General features: G+C 47.8%; 1 protein-coding gene across 1 annotated transcript; it reads left to right on the forward strand.

Annotated features, from left to right (window-relative positions):
• The first annotated feature begins 793 nt into the window (after nucleotides 1–793).
• WNT2 (Wnt family member 2) lies at nucleotides 794–20,709 on the forward strand. The gene is made up of 6 exons (XM_061373059.1): nucleotides 794–889; nucleotides 1,376–1,858; nucleotides 3,159–3,382; nucleotides 6,258–6,535; nucleotides 10,736–11,000; nucleotides 19,543–20,709. Exons 2-6 carry the CDS (start codon nucleotides 1,779–1,781, stop codon nucleotides 19,770–19,772), a joined length of 1,077 nt encoding a protein of 358 aa, XP_061229043.1. The 5' UTR covers nucleotides 794–889; nucleotides 1,376–1,778; the 3' UTR covers nucleotides 19,773–20,709.
• Nucleotides 20,710–21,146: the final 437 nt, after the last annotated feature.

Consider the following 21,146-nt stretch of genomic DNA (forward strand, 5'->3'; position numbering starts at 1 on the left):
ATGAGCTGCTGGTGTGGTTGCCACAGGTGAAAGAGCTACTGTTTATATAGAACGGTATCAGAAAAAACAAATGTGTCAGCTTTTTACTGCAAGCCTGAGAAGGCTGGTAGCAAAGAGGACAGTAGCCTCTGCTCAGAAGGATCTAAAATACGGCTGGAATTCGCTGACCTCTCCTGGTGTTCCTCTTTCTCTCCTCTGCTAAATGATCCAAGGTTTCTCTCATAAACTTCAGAAGCTGAAGATGGCCAGCAGCTGGAAATCAGAGTGCTCTTGTTCACACTGACAGTACTTTATCAGATAGATGTTGAAGGCTGATCTGTTGCTTTTAAAACCTGCTAGAGTTAGTAACTGGAACTGTAGTTGCCCCTGGGCAGGCAGTACTAATGTGCTCCACGCTTCAATTGCTCTTAACCCAAAGTCTGCGGCCAACAGTTTTTCTGATATTGGGGGGTGTTTGGTTGGTTTCCTGGGAGTGTTTGGGTTTTGTTTTGTTGGGGTATTTAAGTTAAATTGGTCAGTAGGTGACTGTTACCTCCTTGGAAGTTGGCACAACTCTGCTTTTTAAGTTTCTTATTGAAACGCGTACATCTCAACCCCGGGAAGTCGTACTGCGCAGCAGCCTGGAAGACTGATGTCTCCTCTGCCGTCATGGCTGTAATGTGCTGCCTGAATAACGGGTCTCATAGTTTGCTTTTCCGGGATTTCCACCTGGAGTTGACAAGTGAAGGCATCTTTTAGGAGCGAGAACTGTGCAGTCCCTAAGTTACTTATCAGCCTGCAGAGTTTGTTACGGTAAGGACTTGGAACTGGGGCATCTCCATCTAGTTAGCGGTGGATCGTTGTTTGGAAGAGCTGCTATCCTGTACTTGCCTTACAGAGATGACACTGAGTTAAAAAGCTGTTGAACTCTTTGTTCCTGAATTCGCTTCCAGCCCCGGAGGCATTGCCGCGCTCCCGGCCCAGCCCCTTCTCCCCCCCCCCGCCCCAGTCCCTCTTTCGTCTCCCTTGTCCGGTCCCTTGCGGGAGGCGGCAGAGGGTCGTGTCCCCCCGGAGCCCGTCGGGCGGTGAGTCGGGGCGGGGTCCCCCCGGAGGGCGCGTCCCCGGTGCCGGGTGGCGAGGGGCGGCCCGGGCCTGTCAGTGCTCTCCGTTTCCCTGCTAACAGCGCGGGCACCTCCGTTCTGCGCTCGGTGTCTGCGGGTGGGCAGGAGCAGAGCGGCACCGTGCAGGCTCCGAGGGGTCCCAAGGGGTCCTGAGCCGCCGCCGAGCATCCGCGGGGGCTTTTGAGCTGAGCGTCTGCTTGTAGGATCACTGGAAAGCAACTGGCTCTCGGGATCCTCTGCCTGATCAGAGGTGTTACCTCCTCCTCTTCCCCCAGTGTCTCTTGACATCATTTCATCCATCAGAGTTTCACAGGAAAAAAAAAACCGAACCCACCCAGTCTGCGAGCAGCCCGCACCAGCCCCTCAGTTCTGCCGGGACTGCCGGGAAGAGCTGGAGCGGGGCAAAGATGAGGGATGGGAGCGGGGCTGAGCTCCTTGTCCTGAAGGACTGGGCGCGGGGCGAATCGAGAGGCAGCCGTGGCGATGGGCCGGCCGGCACCCCGCGAGCCCCGGGTGGGCACCAGTGAGTCCCGCGGCCACGCGTGGGGAGGCGGCGGCGCTTGACCCACGGGAAACGAGGAGCCCTGTAGGTGCGTGTGCTCCCGCCGGCCCTCGCTGTTCCATGGGACTTCTTCTGCTCCCCGCGACAGACCTGATGTGGAGGGAAGCGTTTCTAATATGAACTTTCTCCCTGGGATCTGGTGGTCTCTTCCCCTGGTCTTGGTCTGGGCGACCCCACCGGTCAGCTCCTCATGGTGGTAAGCTGTGCAATTCCAGGAATTTTTATTTGCTCTTGGGGAAGGTGGGGTCGGATTAATTGTAAATTAAGGAAGTGGGGGGGTAGGGGGAGCCTCTCCCTCTCAGGCTTGTACAAGCGGAGCTCACTGCTGCCAGCTGCTCCGGTCCAGCAAGCCCGGCTTTACAGCGAGTGGGATTAGACGGGCTCGGCATCTCCTTCCACACCCGGTCCCTGCTCCCCGGCCGCCGCCTCCTTCGTAAGCGCAGAGCAGATGTGGGGCCGAGCGAGCGGGGGGGTGCGGGGGGCCCGGCCTGATCCGGCCCGGCCCGGCCCGGCGGGGCCGCTGGCACCTTCCGGCCGGTGCTGCCAGACCCGACCCTACCCGAGGCGGAGCCGCCCGAGGGGCGCGGAGCGCTGTCTGCCCGCGGCTTCCCCTCGGGGAGCTGCCTGCAGCAGGGGTGGGTTTTACCGGTATTAATGACTTTCTCCCTTTCCTCCCCCCCCCCCCATCCCTTTCATCCTGTCAAGTTTGCCCCGCGAGTACGGCGGACCCCGGTCCCGATGACTCGCGTCTTGCTGCGGGCCGTCCGCGGGAGCCAGCAGCGAAACGGGCCCGTAGGATGGGTTGGGGTGGAGACATAGACCCGCCCTAAAACCCCGACCCGGGATGGGGACCCCGACCGAGCCCGCACTGAAAAGTCTTGGCGTGGGAGAGGAATTAAACCGCCCTTATAAACCTGGGGAACACATTTAACCTTGACACCGGCTGACGCGGGATCAAAGCCTGGTTTATCAGATTGGGAATATCTCAATGGAATTATTATCTGTGTCCACGGCCGTATGAACGTTATTTATTGCGATGGCTTTTTGTCATGGTGTCTTTTTAACTGCCACTTAAACGCTATTTTTTTCTTCTTTTGAAGTCACGGCTTTAACGATTTTATGACCGTATAAACTAATGAAAATACAAGAAAAGGACATTTTCTCCTGTTTGATCCCTTCAAAAGACACCTATAGGAGCTTGGGTTTTATAAAAGGTACCTTTCGAAACATTTCAGGACTAATAGAGACCATCTGGACACAGATGATGATGTAATTTAATTTTGTCAAGGTTTGGGTTTAGGTTTTATTTGTAAGTGCTGCACGGAGCTGTAGCAGCGGGGCTGGGGGCTCCCCTCACTGCTCCCTCTCCTTATTAAAACTCGCAGCACCGGGGGCTGGTTTCAAAGGATTCCAGCGAGGCGGCGGAGGCAGCTGCAGCCCGAGGAAGGCTCCTGCCCCCGTCGCCCCGGCGCTGCCCTGTTCTTTCCCTCCCGCAGGTACATGGGGGCCGTGGGCTCGTCGCGGGTGATGTGCGACAACGTGCCGGGGCTTGTGAGCCGGCAGCGGCAGCTCTGCCGGCGGCACCCCGAGGCCATGCTCTCCATCGGCCGCGGCGTGGCCGCCTGGACGGCCGAGTGCCAGCATCAGTTCCGCCGGCACCGCTGGGACTGCAACGCCCTGGAGCGGGGGCAGCGCCTGCTCGGCCGCGTTCTGCAGCGCAGTGAGTCCCGCGGGGCGCGCACAGGGCGGTGCCGGGGAGCGGCGGGGCGCGCAGCCTCCGCGCAACTCCCGCCACCTCCCCGGCGCTGAAAGGGGCTGTGGAGGGTCGGCGTGGAGGTAAAAGGGTGCTCAGGGGCGGTCACTGCTGGGGTGCCCGGTAACACCCTCCCCCTCCGCGTCCCCTTGTTCCCCGCGTTCGTTTTACAGTTGAGAGGAAGGGAACGATAAATGCGAAACTGTCCTCGGGTCTCGCAGTCAGCAGGACAAGAAGTGCTGCTTTGCTTAAAAACCTGTATCAGAGCAGACAGACACGGGAAAGGCTCAGGAAGGGGGACTGGCATATTAGGGGCTGGCCCTGCACTTCCCGGCTTCTCAGTGTTTTTGGTACCTCATGGGCCCCGAAAACATAAGGGCCACAGAGAAACGGAGGTGCCAGAATGCAGCACCTGGGCAGAGGGCTTTCCAGCCCATCCCATGGAGGGGCACCAGTACTTGGTGGGTGTGGGGGTGTGGGTGTGTGTATGAAAGGGACAGCTTGTGTCCAAACACGTTAACCCTTTCCACAGCTGGTTCCCGCTGGAGCATTTCACTGGGGAAGGCTGCCTGTGAGGTGTGGGGTCTGTGCCTGTTCCGGGGCACCATGGCCCTGCAGGCTCTCAGCCCTCTGTGGGGGGTTTGACTGCGCATCCCTCAGATCAGGCTCCAGGAGAGATAAGCAGGGACACATCTGGTAGGTCTGAGCCAGGCTGTACAAACCCCCAGCAGCCGAGGACTGCAATGCGCTTCCCACCTTGCGGGAGGACAGTTACACAGGGTGTTGTTGCTATCTAAATGTTGAACTAAGACATCTAGTGAGCCTTCAGACAGTTTATATGGTCCTTTTGACTCAGAGGGATGGCTGAGATCTGTTACTGTGCCAGGATGTCCTTACCCAGGTGATAAACATGCTAAGAACTGTGGCTCCTTTCACCAAACGCTATGCCTGCACACACAGCTGTGGAGCACAGCTGGTGGGGCCAGCCCTGCCCTGGCATGCACGTCCCTGGGATGTTCCCAGCATGGTAATAGCCTCTCCAGGCTGTGAGCAGCATGGTGCCTGCAAGGAGAGGAGGATGAACATGCCCTGGGGCCAATGCCTCACCGGTGGGGATGGAGAGGAGGATAGGAGGGTACTGGGCATGCTGACCTTAGCAGCAGGATTTCATCCACGTAGCATCATTCAGTGCCAGGCTCTGCTGCTGGTTCCCATAACCAGCTTCATGTTCCCTTACAGATGTTAGCAGTAACATCACCCATCAGCTGAAGTGTTTGATGAGGTTTGTCTGACATTCAGGAAAACACATCCAGCAGAACATGGCCTAATGCTGATGAGCCTATTTAATAGAAAACGGTAAAAATGCATTTTTTCCAAAAGCGAAGTTTTCACTGTTGGCTCATGGGAGAGAATTAAGGCATGAAGCTTCTGAGCTCTGTGCTGAGCCCCATCAGGCAGAGACTGTAGCTTGGTATTGCTCCAGTTTAAAATAAATGGTTTTGATTAGTTTAATAAACCCAAATGAAACATTTCTCTTCCAAAGACATCAAGTGTTTATTTTTAATGAACACTAAAAAATGGTGATGTTTCTCCGTATGTCTTATCCCAAATAAGTCTTCAGAAGAGCATGGTCTGTAACAAGCCGTAGTATCCCTCGCCTGATTTTGAAGGCAGTGTAGGGAAGGCAGAGTTTGTCCAGTCTTTTTGCAAGCTTTTAGTGGCCATTTGCAGAAGGTTTGCACAGCACATGGATGTTCAGGGCCTTTTCCTATTTGAAACATCTAGATGTTACTGGAATCGAAATACTAAATACAGTGTAATGCTGCCCCTACAATAAAACCACAGATAATATTCACTCTTTGGGGTTCTGCTTTTGTGCTAACATTACCTATGGCTTACAAGTCCTCTGCATGGGTCTCTGTCACTGCTAGGGGCTCTTAGACACTGCACAGAAATCTACTTCTCACCTTTTCCGTGCTAAAACCTTTAAAGTATGAAAATATCCCATTACTATAGAGTTGTGACAATATAATATAGCTTTGTATTGTAAATTACTACCTCCTAAAATAAACTTAAGCAATTACTGCATTGAGATACATTCCCAATAGCCTAAGAGTAGGCACAGTTTAGAAATGCAGATAATCTTTGGTATAATAAAGTATCTTCATTAAGCAGAGGGAAAACTGCCCAAGCAGCTGGCGTGTAGAAGTCACAGCTGCCAGGCCAAATCCTGCCTCAAGCATGACACAAGCAGTGCCACTGATTTAATGGAACTTGTTTGTGTGAATTACGGTTACCGGGCTTGGTTCTGGGCAGAAAATCTAAATTTAACTTATTTTCAGCAAATAACACCCAAGATTTCCCCCTGCTGCCTTTTAAGCAGGAGAGTATTCCGAGTGCTTCGGAAGAGGAAAAGCTGGTTTCAAGCCTTATTTGCAGTATTTTGCAGCGTGCATGTTGTTTCAGAGTCCCTGATTAATAATTTCTTAAATCTGTCTCTGTAACAGCACTTCATATATTCTCTAAATCGATGAAACATGATAGAAATACCAGCTGTCCTATTCACATATCTGTAGAGAGCAACTGATCCATGAAAGTATATTAATCAATATCAGAAGCAAACATTTAATGTTTTCCAACTCTAACACTATATTGATGAGCTTTTACCAGGGAGGGGTCCAAGTTTAAGCCATGACTAATTCTGGCTCCAGGGAATGAGTATTTGTGTGATTTCAGCCCGGTTTTGTCTTCTGCTTAGCAAAAAAGTCCAGGCTAGCTGGGCTGGGATAGCTGCTCAAAATAAGTACCCCAGTGGTTTTAAAGTGACTTCTTTTTGTTTCAGGTAGTCGGGAATCTGCTTTTGTGCATGCCATCTCCTCCGCTGGAGTTGTTTTTGCCATCACCAGGGCATGTAGCCAAGGGGAGCTGAAATCCTGCTCCTGTGATCCCAAGAAGAAAGGCTCTGCTAAGGACAGCAAGGGCCATTTTGACTGGGGGGGCTGCAGCGATAACATTGACTATGGCATTAAGTTTGCCAGAGCTTTCGTGGATGCCAAAGAACGGAGAGGAAAAGATGCAAGGGCGCTGATGAACCTTCACAACAACAGAGCTGGAAGGAAGGTGGGTATCCATCCAGCAGAGAGTTCTCAGGGGTCTGGGGCAGGTAAAGGTTGGCTCTGGCTGATGAGTCTCAGTAGTCAGGAAGAAGTATGGGACGAGCAGGAGCCTGAGGTGGTGTTTCTCCCTTGGAGGCTCAGTGTGGCAGGGATCTCCAATCAGATCACATTCAACTGTTTAACAGTGCTCCTGTCTGAGTCTGTTCATTGGCTGCTTGTGTGAGAGGATAAACAGAAGTCCAAGTTGTTGTAGCATCAGTTTGCATAGAGAAACCTTCATGCAAACCTCCATGTTTCGAGCCTTACATCTGGAAAGGGTTTACTTTTGGTTAATACAGAATAGAAATTCCTAAGGGAGGCTGAAGGCCAGTCTGAAGAACAGGCTTGACTATTAAAGTGTAAACTCAAAATAGCATTAGAGGGAAAAAAAATCCATCGTGTCCCTTCATGTATGCATACTGTATATCTAAACACAAAATGAGCAGAGAGAAAATACAATGACTTGACTTTTTTTAGGCAATGGATCCAAAACGCATGTCCCTCCAAAAGGCTTTGTCCTTGCTGCATGACCTGCTCTAAACAACCCCCTTTTCGACATGTTGTATGAAAATACCATTCCAGAGTTTCCACAAAAAGACTCTTTTTTGTTGTAGGCGAGTAGGAGTAGTTGCTGTGTGTACCGGCAACTGCTGGTGCGAGGGCTGAGGAATACATGTGCTCACGTTTTGTGGTGATAGTCATAAATAGTAAGACTAGGGCATGAAACTGGAATATGCTGTGCCATTATTCAAAACATAATCAAAATCTGCTCCATCCATGACAACTGGAATAGCACAGAAAAATATTTCATAGTGCTGGACCAAGCCCTTCTCAAGTGATCATAGAGACTTCTTTGTCTTTGGTTTTCTTTAACGTATATTCAGTAGGAAGGAAATCGATCAAATTCTGATCTTGTATTAAGGAGTTCCCGTTATAAACTGTAAAATTATCCTATATTAACTATCCCTTATTAGAAACAAAGGTCTAATTTTAATGGATTGTACTGCAAGTAGATGATTTTCCTGATAAGTATTTCTCCTTTAACATCTTTTCTTCATCTGTTTATTACCAGCAGGTGTAATGAATATGTAGTATAGACAGACGAACCTATTGCTTTATTATTGATACTCATATGCAATACTATAGCTGTATTTATGTCACTGTCCAAAAGAGACTGCAGTCTTCAACACAAGCAAAGACTTCATCAGGGTGAATTAGCTCCATGACAGGAAGCACTTCTGTGATAGTTATCTTAATCAGTTTAAAAATAATACATATCATAGAATCACAGAATGGTTTGGGTTGGAAGGGACCTTAAAGCTCATCCAGTTCCAACCCCCTACCATGGGCAGGGACACCTTTCACTAGAACAGGTTGCTCAAAGCAGTAAAGAATTTCCTCTTAATATCTGATCCAAATCCACCCTCTTTCAGTTTAAAGCTATTCCCCTTGCTCTCTGCATGCAAAGAAAAGCAAAAATCAAAGGCTATAAACAGAAGCAGAAAGTTTAGATGGACTATGTAAAGCTTGTTGCCATATCAAATACACAGGTATTTTACTTTTTCCTAGTCAGGGGAAAGAAAAAAAAGACCCACAAAGAAAAAAATCTACAACAAAATAACTGTATTTTAAATTTGGAACTATTATTGCTGAGAGATGTAGATGCCGGAGCAATCCCAGGCACAGCTACAGGCTGGGCAGAGAAGAGATCCAGAGCAGCCCTGCAGAGAAGGACTTGGGGGCATTAGTTGATGAAAAAATGAACATGAGCTGGTAGTGTGCGCTTGCAGCCCAGAAAGCCAACTGTATCCTGGGCTGCATCAAAAGGAGCGTGACCAGCAGGTCAAAGGAGGTGATCCTGCCCCTTTATTCTGCTCTCGTGAGACCTCACTTGGAGTATTGTATGCAGTTCTGGTGTCCTCAACATAAGGAGGACATGGAACTGTTGGAACAAGTCCAGAGGAGGGCCATGAGGATGATCAGGGGACTGGAGCACCTCCTGTATGATGATAGGGTGAGAAAGTTGGGGCTGTTGAGCCTGGAGAAGAGAAGGCTGCGTGGAGACCTCATAGCAGCCTTCCAGTATCTGAAGGGGGCCTATAGGGATGCTGGGGAGGGACTTTTCATTAGGGACTGTAGTGATAGGACAAGGGGTAAGGGGTTAAAACTTAAACAGGGGAAGTTTGAATTGGATATAAGGAGGAAATTATTTCCTGTTAGGGTGGTGAGGCACTGGAATGGGTTGCCCAGGGACGTTGTGAATACTCCATCCCTGGCAGTGTTCAAGGCCAGGTTGGACAAGGCCTTGGGTGATATGGTTTAAAGTGAGGTGTCCCTGCCCATGGCAGGGGGGTTGGAACTTGATGATCTTAAGGTCCTTTCCAACCCCAACTATTCTATGATTCTATGATTCTATCCCTGCAGACCATTGTAAAAAGTCCCTTTCCATCTTTCTTGTAGGCTCCCTTTAGGGACTGGAAATCTGCTCTAAGTTCTCCCCATGAGCCTTCTCTTCTGGCCAAACAAGCCCAACTCTCTCAACCTTTTTTCACAGGAGAGGTGTTCTAGCCCTCTGAGCATCTCTGTGGTCTCCTCTGGACTCACTGCAACAGTATATGCCAAATAGTAAGGCAGTATTGGTAAGCAGGTAGGGTTTTTAGAAAAATATCAAATTTTCCTTAATAATTATATTAGATTAAAAATAACACATTCTCAGATGCTCTAGGCCCTGCCTTGCAGAGAGGTGTGCTGTTTTGTATCCACCATGCAATAGTGTAGGTTTAGCTGTGCAAGGATATCACAGCGTCAGCCTGCCCACAAGCCGGGCATTTGAATCTGTATGAGAGCAGTGGTTAGCTCAGCATTTTCTCACCCCCAAAAGGGGTTTCAATAGGTTTCTTTTAGAACTGGACTATTCAGTTTTTACCAACTCAAAAATACTTAGAATCAATATTTATAATATTCCCATATGAGTCATACAAAATAATATGCTATGTATCATTATAGGAACATCACTGACAAAAAATTTGCAAGTCGTGTGCTTTTTCCACTATTCCAGCAAGTTGTTCTAAACATACAAGTAGTTAAACTGATTTCTACTCAGATAATTAAAACCAAGCATCTGCTTAAGTTCCAGTTCATGATAGTACTATTGGCAATGAAGTGGGGCTGTGGGAATGCCAGTGACTTCTTTGAAGTAGCCATATTGTTTACAAGTTGCAAAGAAAATTAGAAGTACTTTGGTTCTAAAGTACAATTCTCACTTTATAACTTAATGCCTGACTGAAAAACACTGCCCTGCTGTGCATCACTCGTTTCTAATCATGGACCTTTCCTCTCTCTTACTTTCCTCCCATGATGCTGGCCTTCTTGTACAAACTCTGAAGGCATAATATTTATAGATTAAATATCAGCATCTTCAAAATTACAAATGAATTATTTATTGTCTATGAACCCATCTGTTGTTCTACAGCCTCATACAGGTAGCCTGAATGTCTGAGATGAAGCTGTAATGGCTTTAGTGCTATCCAAACATTAAATTAATGATGAAGGTGATCTCTGCAGTGTAAGCTAATGAAGGACTTATTCTAAAATGTTTGCTCGAAGGTTTATAAGCATTTAAAATCTGTTGTATTTTAAACTTTTGCATGGATGTGATGCCGAGCTCAGGGGGGATGCTTGGCACAGCCTCTGTCAAATTATTTAAACACGAAATGCCTATAAATTTCTGGGCAATATTTGAAACTATTCAGGGCAGGGGGCAGCTTTGTGAATCTGAGCTAGAGAGGGGCAGCATGGTGGTGCTTCAGCGGGAACAGTGGGGAAAAGAGGTACTTTGGGCTACCAAGAGGCTGAGTGATCCTGTCCACTTCCCAGAACTCTTCCTCCTGTGCAGCCTTTGTCCTAGCGTTATGGAGCATCCCGACCCTCGGGACGGCTTGCAGGAGCGAGGAAGATAAGCCCACCAGCCGGAGGCTTGTGTGTAGGGTTGAGTCAATCAACCAGAGCAGGCCAACCATGTGGGGATGACTTGATGTTACCAGTGGGTGTCACTACAGACCGTGATTTGGAGACCTGCGGGTCTGCGAGCCTGGCATTGCAGGATGAACGGAAAAGAAATGACACTTTGTTTTACCTGTGTATATTTTACTGCATTTCTAAACAGGCCGTGAAGCGGTTTTTGAAACAGGAGTGCAAATGTCACGGTGTGAGTGGATCATGCACTCTAAGGACCTGTTGGCTGGCCATGGCAGACTTTAGGAAAACGGGAGATTATCTGTGGAAGAAATACAATGGAGCGATTCAGGTGGTCATGAATCAAGATGGCACGGGTTTCACTGTGGCTAATAAGAGATTTAAGAAGCCAACTAAGAATGACCTGGTATACTTTGAAAGCTCTCCAGACTACTGTATCAGGGACAGGGATGTAGGTAAGCCTCTATCATTACACCTGAATGGTTTTATTTCAGACATTTGTACTTTGAAGGTCAAAACTTATTATTGAGTGTGTGTGTCTGTATGCGTATATGTATATGTAAATCCATGCATGTAATCAGCAGTAAACGGGCAGGACCATATCTTGGAAAGCCAGTTCTTTACAAGAAGAATAGCTCTGCGATACCCCTAGATATTAACCAGACACTGACTAGCTCTAGTACAATGCAGCAGTTTCTTCCAGGTGCTAAGGAGCCCTGGAGCTGCTGCAAGGCAAAAGCTGCTTTTAGGACAAGTTTGAGTTCTGCTCTGGAGGCAGGTCCATACTTCACACAGCTCGTACATGCTTGGATCCCACAGCTCACTCCAGAGCCACCAGATGTAACTACATCAGTCCCAAGTCTGTTAATTCTCTATGTCCCCTTCTATCACATTTCTTCTTGTCCATGCTGTTATACTACTGCTGCAGACATCTGAGAGACTAGTGTCCTCCTCTATCCGCAGCTGACTGTGGACTCCCTAGCTGCAGACACAGCTCTCCCCATCGATAATGTAGGTGGTGCCACTCTCAGTATGTGGGACAGGGCAGCTAGAGGACATGCAGGTGGATGGAAGGATAGAGGTCAGTGGGCCACAGCACACTGCATTGAGTGACACAGCTCTTTGTGAGACAGTGTTGGCTCTGTCCATGATAACCATCACGTTTTCTGAAGAGCTGCGCCAGCTCCAGTGGGAAGAGGTAAATTGTCAGGGCTGCTGTTCACATGGAATTTTTTCTGCTTTTGTAGTTTCCAAGAGAGACACAGTTAACAGTGTTACAGGATTCAAGGAACTGCCAAACACCAGGAATCCTGATGTCGGTTCATGACCCACGTATAGTATTTCCTGATGCAGCAATTAAGAACTAGCAACTAGAAAACCAGAAATTTGGAAAAGAGAGCCAGGCTGAATAATGTATGAGGGATGTTGTGGAACTAATTAATAGGTTGTATAACATACCGGATTGCACCCTGTATGACATATCTGTAAGTATCTGAACAGCAGTGCAGCTCAACTCCTTTTGGCATTGCTGCGTATTTACAGTCCAAGTTTACTTGGAATAAGCATTGCAGAACAACTGCACTCAAATAAGAACAATATGTGAAATCCTGGTTGTGTACTGTTGACTTCAGTGAACCCAGGGTTTCCTCCAGTACACTCACATTGTACAGTGTTTCTGGTTAGTTGAGTAGTGAAGGTAATTTTAAATGTTATTCATGGCTTTTGCAGGTGATGCTTATTACCTGCACAAGTACATATTGTTCCTTGAATAGCAGTTGATCCTGTAAAGTCTAATACTTTAATCCAAGTGAATAAAGGGGCATACTGCAGCACTGTGCAGGGACTAGCTTTGGAGATTACGATTTATTCAGAATTTGAAGTTGCCTCATCCATTGTAAAACCTGTGCTTTCTTTCTCCTGAAAAGAAGAGCTTATACGTGAACTACTTTTATGTTAAAAAGCCATTTAATAATCTCTTTGTGCTGAGCCTAATCTCATCTGTCAGCCTCGCTATCGTGGAGGAGAGTGGGCATTTTTCCCTGCAGTGTGTTGCACGCTCTTGCCTGATGCTGTCAAACCTGCCCAGAGATGGCAGAGTCTGACATGTGCTTTGGCTCAGCTCGAGATAAGGCTGTGGGTGAGGCCATGTTTCTTCCCTGCCCAGAATTCAAAGAATGTGTCTGTTTGGAAGAGCACATTTTTGGCAAGCTGTGGTAAACCTTGAGTGGGATGTGGGATGTCCTGCTGCCTGCATGGAGCAAAGAGAGACTCTAAACCTCATTTGGCTTTGAAAGAGGTGATTTCTGCAGCTGAGCAGCATTTTTTCTTTATTATCTTTGGTTTTCCCTGTTGAGTGGTCCAGAGTGTCAGCCCTGTTAAATGACTGGAAATGAAATGAGATTGTGGAAGTCTGAGTTTGGAAATAGGTGGGGAACATCTCAGCGTCAGCTAAATCTAATAACACAGCACTTCAGTATGCCCTTGAATACAGTTGTGCCTTTCATTCTTGGGGGAATGTAATTGATTTAGTGCTTCAGGAAACAATCAATCAAACAAAATATCTGGGGATTGGTTAGTACTGGGACTGAACAAAGGATTCCCACAGTAAAACTTACGAAGCGTCACGACTTGACCAGGAGACAGCTTCACAAACTGTAAAATGACCAAGCCAGTGTCCTCTGTGGCTTGCATAAAGTAATTTACTATGGCCAGTAAATTGAAGGTGCTCAGGGCCTGTATCATCAGTGCCCTAACAAAAACCCCACGTACTTCATCTTCTGCCATAGGAGCTTTTAGCACTGGTTCTTTTTTCTGGTTGGCAGGCAGTCCCTGGAGGGCCCTAGGGCTGAGTATACCCCACTGGGTCTGGCAGTATTTCTGGGGGAGGCAGCTGGATGTACATACATGGATCACCTGTGCAAGATGAAGAGTGTGGGAGAGATATAATATATGGAAATCACTGCTAGCATCTCAATAGCAAGAGAATGCAATAACCTAACCACCTCTTACCTAGCATTAAGATTTCAGGACTTTCAGAAAAGGACCAAAGGAAGATTATCAGAAGTGTTCAGAATTCATTTAACTCTGCTTACATGGATGCTGAAACAATCTTTATTCACAATTTTGTACTCACGATCTGATAGAAACAGAGGTAGGACATCCTAGAGGGATACAAAAACCTTGTCGTAAATGTATTTTTGCCACACTTTGCATGGTCTTCTCTTTCATTATCATGAATTCCCAGCTCCCCAAACCAATGCAGAGTAGCCAGAACTGCACACGGGGAGACCTGTTAGAAATTATAAAGCTGTGAAGGAAAATAAAACTATTTCTATGCAAGCAGCAGTCCTTATGTTGTACATACTGTCTTACCCTGAATGCATTACTGCACCTCCAAAATGCTCTGAAAAACGCCTCTTGCTTATCTGCTTGTAAACTTCAATCAGTAGCAGTTGAAGTTTCAGAAGATTGCTGTCTGACCATCCACACAGGCTGGGTTGATTGAAACCTGTTGGAAGTTTATCATGCTTTGAATGTACTATTGGGTAAGTAGAGACTGTGTTATAACATAGAAGCCATAGCGTGGGCATCACCAGGTTGCTGGCCAAGCCTTCGTACAGGCTGCTGTCCATGCACACTATGAAAGCAGTGTAATGTCTTCCTGCAAAAGCAAACATTTCAGAACAGGCTTATTACAAACTAATTTGCACAAAACTCTCCGGGCAGTGTTTGAGTGAAGCCTCTTCCTGCAGGGAGACCCCCACCAGAGTGTGCAGAGCAAGCTGAGCTCAGCTATGTGTGTTGAGGTGGTGCATATGAGCGCGCAGGTTGTGTCCCCAGGCCTGGACACCAGCGTGGAGGTGATGGGTGAGCGGCAGGGTTTCACTGGCGAGCGTGTGCTGACTGTTCACAACTGTTCTGGCAGCAGTGAGGCTTTGGCCATGTGGAGGTGGTGGTGGAGCACAGGTAGGGCACATCTGTGTGTGCTGATCTTGAGCTGTTCCAGCAGTCCTTCAGGACCTGCTGCAAACCCATGTGCCATGTGCTTTACGTCATCTGCAGGGTTCTCCTGATGCTCACGTGGTCATGGTTTGGGCAGTTGTAAAGCCAGCATCGCTGCCTCTGCCTGTGCGTGGCGTGGGGATCATGTACCTGGGTTGCAGTAGCTACTTTGTGTATCGCCAGTACGCATCTGGGGTGTTGTGATGGTGTTTGAAAACCCTCCACACCCAGTCTCGTGATGGAGAGCTCTGTGGAGATGCATGTGCAGTGATACAGGCAGCCCCTGGAGCTGCACATGGGGTGATTAACAACATGCTCAGGGTCTGTTGCTTCCCTTCGTAGCTGGGCCCTTCACAGCATTATTTTCCTTTTAATTTATTTCCCCTGCTGCCCAACATGAGCCATTTGCTGCATTTTTGAGATGAATGGGACACAGTCCAGAGCGAAAGAAAGGTGGGAAATTCAAGTATGGCCTGCAAAGTACTGGTGCTATGCAAGATGTGTTAGTGCTTGAGGTACATAACCCATGGAGGGAAACCATTCCTGATCTATGTTAGAAACTTCTCACTGAGATCAGCTACATACAGGCAGTTCCTGTGTGCTTCTTGGCTTGTGTCTCCCCCTTTATACATTGCAAACTTGTTGGGTGCACTCCCAGCCCTGTGGAAGCTGATAGTGGAGCTCGCAATGACTTCCATCAGGGCAGCTCTCCTACAAGCACCATCCGGCCAGGGAGCAGCGCAGTCCCCCCAAGAGCCACTGGGAGTGGAGAGGTTATAGCAGCCTTCAGAGCAGTTGGAAACTAGAACGAGACACATCTTCACTCTAAACTGAATCTATTGCTGGCCTGGGAAATCCCAGCCCCTCCAACGAGGCTGCTGCTGGTGTGCGCTGCCTGTTCTCTTCAGTGGAAATTGGTTATTGTTGTTGGGGGTTTCACTCTTTTTATTTTGGGTGTTTTTTTTAGGTTAATGTCAAATAATCAACTTTATTGCTTAAAATCAGATTGTTAATCAGTAGAAATAGAATGGAAAATCTTGAGTTTTAAGGGAATAAATACATCTTAGTGCTTTAGGGTGGGAAAAAGATGTTTTTCAACTTACCATATGTTTGCTTAAGAAAAAAACTGTGCAAACCAAGATGAAAGGGTTTGATGTATGGGCCTTCAAAGTTGGCAGTGTTAAAAGCTGAGGATGTTTTGGCAGGTATAACGTTGTGTTTCGGCATGGCAATTCCAATGCTTGAAATAAACACAAAGAGGTTGCATGAAAGCTTTTCACAAGTTAGAACATCCTCCTGCCTCTTAAATGCTGAGTAGGTGCATTGCAAAGGTCAGAAAACTGCCTTGTTTAGTTTGGTGTCTTTGCTGCCTTCATCACCTGGGCACCTGAGTGCTCGCTGAGGAGCACTGGCCGCTCGCTGTCAGTTATTGCTCATTTTCTTTCTCATGAGAGAAGCTGCAGAGATGCTGAAGATGCTGTCCGAACTGTTAGCAAACATTGGTTTTGCTCAGAAAATAAACGTTTGTATGAGCCTGCTTTCATTTCTGTCACATTCTGTGGATAATTTAGCCTCCTCTCCTAGTGGCACAGTAGATGTTGATGTATTGCGGCGGTATCAGATGATACCAGCTTCTGACAGTTAGCAGCTGCAATCATTTTGCATTTGAAGTCAGTGGTAAAACTCCTGTTGAAACCAGTGGGTGCCTCCTGCTGAGGTTCTCCTTCACTGCTGTGCTATTTCGCCAAACATCTGGAAATGAGAATTTTGGAGTTGGAAACTAGCCTATGCCTCAGCTGAGGAATGTGGTCAGACCTTTCCAGGGCAGCTCCTGCAGGGTGTGGGGGGACTGGGGTCTTCCGTCACCACCTGCAGCCAGGCGGGAGGCGAGCTGAGGTGGAAAGCAGCTTTGCTGTTCCTCCAATGGAGAAATGATGCTGGTCTGGCCACTAAATGACAGTGGCACTGTGAAGGATCCACTGAGCGACCAGCTTGTAGCACACAAACCACATGCAGAGAGTGAAACACCCAGTGTTATGATATCTACCCCAAATCACAGTTGGAGATAATTGCCCTGGGTGTGCTGCATGACACAGCCCAGGCACACCAGGACACTGGGGCTGGGCCTTGTCCATGGGGTAAAGCAGGATGCAGAGCAAGGGAGGTGAAGGGGAGGGGTGCAGGGAGGTGAGCAGGAATTCACACCAAATTCCTGATGCAGAACATTAATCACAGCAGTGACAAGTTTTGCCTTTGTACTTTCCTTTTGCTTTGAGCAGAGGGCAGGACAAACACCTATAAAAGTGGCTGTTCAGTTGCATTTTGTACAGGCTAGGATGCAATGGATATTGCTTTGGGCTGACAGAAGCACCAGCACTTATACTTAGATGTCACAGTGCTCTGCACAGCATCGTGGATGGAAGAGAACGTGGTGGCCGGGAAGCAGGGTTTGGTTTGTTTTCTGCCCCAGGCTTTCTAAGGGACCACAGGTGGATCATGCAGCTTTACATCCTCCTGACTCCTCAGGCCATCCTAGACTGGGGGCACCCGGGATCACCGGAAGTCTTTGTTGCCTTAGTGTGGAGTGATTCCTAAAAAAGGATCTGGGAAGAGCCTTTTGGCATCACCGCTTTGCCTGTTGAGTAGGTTGCCCCGGTGCAGCTGGCCTTGTAGGGAGAGCTGCGTGGCAGGGGTGATGTCTGCTCATGGTGGTACTTCTCTGCCCCAGGACCCTCTGCATGGGATCCAAGCACCAGCACTGGCTGTTAGGACAGGAGACCGGGAGTTACTGCTGGTTCTTTGGTGATGGGTGAGCCCAGTGCAATGTCACTGGTTTTTACATCCAAGTGAGATGCTCCCCAAAACAGCAGGGACTTTTAAGCACTGTTCAGCTGCCTGCCAAAGATGCTATGCAGAGTGCTAGTCCCTGGCAACAGCGTGAGCAGGCTTGGATCCACAGGACATCCAGGATTTATCAGGCTGCTGGAGCAGGAGCCCATCTCTGGCTCTGTTCAGCTGTCTTCTCCCTCTGCCTTTTCCCTCTTGGGTGGCTCAGCAGGTCTCTGCCTTGCTGGCACAGCAGCACCTCTGCAGCTAAGGACCCTTGAGCTGGGGGGAGGTGGCCACGCAACACCCTTCTGCTCTGCCCAGAGACTTCATATTGAGGCTTTCCAGATGTATAGTTCTACTCAGTGAATATTTGGGAGTGAATGTTTAAATGAATTTGGGAATGAATATTTAAATAAACACAGGTGTAGAGGTTATGGGGGAGAAGGCTGAGATGCCTTCCAGGGACTCAAACACTCCTCCAAGCAGCAGTCAAAGCCTGTCCTCACTTAGATCAAGAACCATGGTCTGAGAAGGTGACTTTATGGAAGTCCATGAAACTACTCACTGCCTCAGTGGCTGGACTCAGGCCTGAAAAGACATGAAGTGCTGTAGGGGATGGAGAAACAACAAATACTGGTGGGTTGTGAACTGCTTCAATACAGCAACATCAGTGCATACAACCAGAAGTACACCATAGGGGAAAAGAAAAGAATTTATGAAGCTTAGATTTTTAATAATCACAGCTTACGACTTATTAAGATGGGTTTGCTATCCTCACTCATGCAAATTTCAATTAATGTGTGCATGTATTTTTTTCTTTGAGAAAGTAAACTGTTGATGTTTGATGTACATCTGTTAATACACTTTGTAAAAGGTTTCCAGTTAATTTTATGACCACAGTCAATATTTAGCGAATCCTGTTTTGGCCAACAACAAAAGAATGGAGCTATAACCCGGTCTAGGGAAAACGTCAGAATAAGTTAATCTTCTGGATATACCTGAAATTGGTTTATTATAGCAATACATAAGAAATTAGATAAAGTAATGAGTATTCATAATGTTCAGATCGGTAGCAATAATCTGTCAATGGCTGTGGTGTAGATCCCAAAGGGTACCCTAAGATAAGTTTGTGTTTGATGAGCAGTTGCTCCTATGTGGTTCAGTTGCTGTTTGGGCAATGACACGCCTTAAGGAGCCATTTTGTGCCTTGTGGAGATAGGCAGAGGCATTTCAGCCACTCCAGAGAGGTTTTAAGAACATGAAGAGACACCCCACTTCACACAGCCCTGCGGACTGGTTGCACGGCTGCCTCGGGGAGGGTATCTGCTTGCTGGAGAGGACAAAGGTGCTATGGAAAGATGAAGCAAAGCATGGTGATACTAGCAGAATCAGGCAGCACCTTGAAGTATTGGGTCCATTTCGCACCTTCTCAACTCCAGACCTGATTTCTAGGAGAAAATTGAGAGCAGTTTTACCTTATTATAGGTATTTATAGAATCATAGAATAGTTTGAGTTGGAAGGGACCTTCAAAGGTCATCTATTCCAGCTCCTCTTCAATAGATCAGATTGCTCAGAACCACATCCAGCCTGGCCTTGAATGTCTCCAGGGATGTTGTATCCATCACCTCTCTGGGCAACCTGTTCCAGTGTTTTACCACCCTCAATGTAAAGAATTTCTTCCTCACATCCAGTCTGAATTTCCCCTCTTCTAGTGTAAAGCCATTACCCCTCATCCTATTGCAGCAGGCTCGGATAAAAAGTCTCTACCCATCTTTCTTATAGACCCCTTTAAGACCTGAGAGGAGAGGGTGCAATAAGGTCTCCCCAGTCTTCTCCAGGCTGAGCAACCCCAACTCTCTCAGCCTTTCCTTATAGGGGAGGTGCTCCATCCCTCTGATCATTTTTGTGGCCCTCCTCTGGACCCTCTCCAACAGGCCCATATATTTCCTGTACTGAGGACCCCAGAGGTGAATGCAGTACTCCAGGTGGGGTCTCACTAGAGCGGAGAAGAGGGGCAGAATCACCTCACTGGCTTGATACCGAATCCCTGGAGATGTGATGCTAAAGGATCAAATACACTGCAGGTTGTGTCTCCTACCCCTATTTCACGTGTTCTGTCCTTCCCTAAAGCCCACCTCCTGACCTTCGCTGCGCTCCTCTTGCAGGGTCCCTCGGGACAGCCGGCCGGGTTTGTAACCAGACGTCCCGCGGCATGGACAGCTGTGAGGTGATGTGCTGCGGGAGAGGCTACGACACGTCCCGTGTCAGCAGGATGACAAAGTGTGAGTGCAAGTTCCACTGGTGCTGCGCTGTGCGCTGCCAGGACTGCCTGGAAGTGGTTGATGTTCACACCTGCAAAGCACCAAAGAGCGCTGGCTGGATCTCCCGTACATGATGCGCAGGCTACTGGTGCTTGAGGACCACAGCTTTTGCCCTCCCTGGTCCACGCAGGGAATATGCCCAAGGTCTTCTTTACTTTTACGTCAGTTTTGCCTTTGTCTTTCATTGCACAGAAGCTGCTGACTAATCAATACAAATTCTGCAGCATTTGATTCCCATTTCTGCATGACAGTGCTGCTGCTGAGTTGTCTCTGCATAAACTGATGCAGCTCTGGAAGGATGTACTTCTGGCAGGACTCTTCTGACCGACACGCAACTCTCCTTCAGACTCCTTGTGGCTATTTGTTCCTGCCATGAGGAACACAGTGAGATGCAAAGATGGGGCATTTTGTGCAAGAGCACCACCACCAACTGCATGGCTGAGCTTGCTCAAGCATCTTCCGAAGGATCTCGTGCTGGTCACAGTCACGCCTTGGATACTGAAGTGCTCAGGAATTTGAGCACCAGTTGGTGATTCCTCTGTGAGAGAAAATCTGGGGCCAGGCTGGGTGAAAGGCTTTACTGGAGGAGTGTTTGTCCATCCCCAGTAGACTGGAGTTTGCAGTAATATGGCCACCTGAGGCCAACCCAGCCACCGTTGGCACACTGTGGCTTCCTGTGGGGCAGAAATTGGCCCATGGCGAAAAGCAAAGGAAACTGCAGGAGATGTATCCAACCACAACACTCCCATAAGCTATTAAAAAGTCAAAGCAAATGTCTTAGTTCTGTTTTTGTGAAAACTTGCCTTAAAAGCTTTTAAAAGGCCATTAATATTAACTGCTGTGGATTTTGTGATCTGAAGGATCAAAGCAATTTGTTTTGCAGCTTAGTGAGAGCTGGGTATAGCACATTCAGCTACCAAAGGATGAGGTTTTCTAGTTGTCACTTACTGAATAAGCAGAAAAATATTTGCATAAAGCTGATGGAGAAGGAAATACCTTGTCTCAGTAATGATCGGGTTTCTAAAGAATCTATCGACTTCTATGTTCTTTTAAATTTAATAAATCTATTAAATGTGTTCAAAATTATACTTTTTATTCAGATGGGAACAGCTAAACAAGATTTTCCCTGAATACGTTCTGCAAATACTTATGTCTATGATTAAGGGTGCACTGGCCTTTGATGGAGGCAGTTACAGGTTGTGCCAGGTCTATATGCTGGGCTGGGATCAGCATAAAAACCAAATTGCTGGGTGCAGGTTCGGGAGGCTCAGAAATCACAGCCCCACTGGGGAGGAGCTGGGTCAGACAGGGGACCAGCTGCCTCTCCTCTCCTCTCCTCGGAGCAGAGGCCAGCAAATGCACCAGGATGAAAGATGGGTTCTGTGCCAATCGGTCTAATGAGGCTCTGGAAAAGCACCAGTGAACTTGAGGGACGGGCAAGGTAATGA

The sequence above is a fragment of the Neopsephotus bourkii genome, unplaced genomic scaffold, assembly GCF_033783945.1.
Source record: "Neopsephotus bourkii isolate Nb327-2 ecotype Australia unplaced genomic scaffold, CSIRO-AGI_Nbou_v1 NB_1624, whole genome shotgun sequence".
Classification (NCBI taxonomy): Eukaryota; Metazoa; Chordata; class Aves; order Psittaciformes; family Psittacidae; genus Neopsephotus; species Neopsephotus bourkii.

Bases quoted from the DNA above. Each gene is read 5' to 3' on its own strand.
- WNT2 (XM_061373059.1), top strand. From the start codon at position 1,779: ATGAACTTTCTCCCTGGGATCTGGTGGTCTCTTCCCCTGGTCTTGGTC. The intron at 1,859-3,158 runs GTAAGCTGTGCA...TCCCTCCCGCAG, and splicing joins CCGGTCAGCTCCTCATGGTG to GTACATGGGGGCCGTGGGCT. The intron at 6,536-10,735 runs GTGGGTATCCAT...ATTTCTAAACAG, and splicing joins ACAACAGAGCTGGAAGGAAG to GCCGTGAAGCGGTTTTTGAA.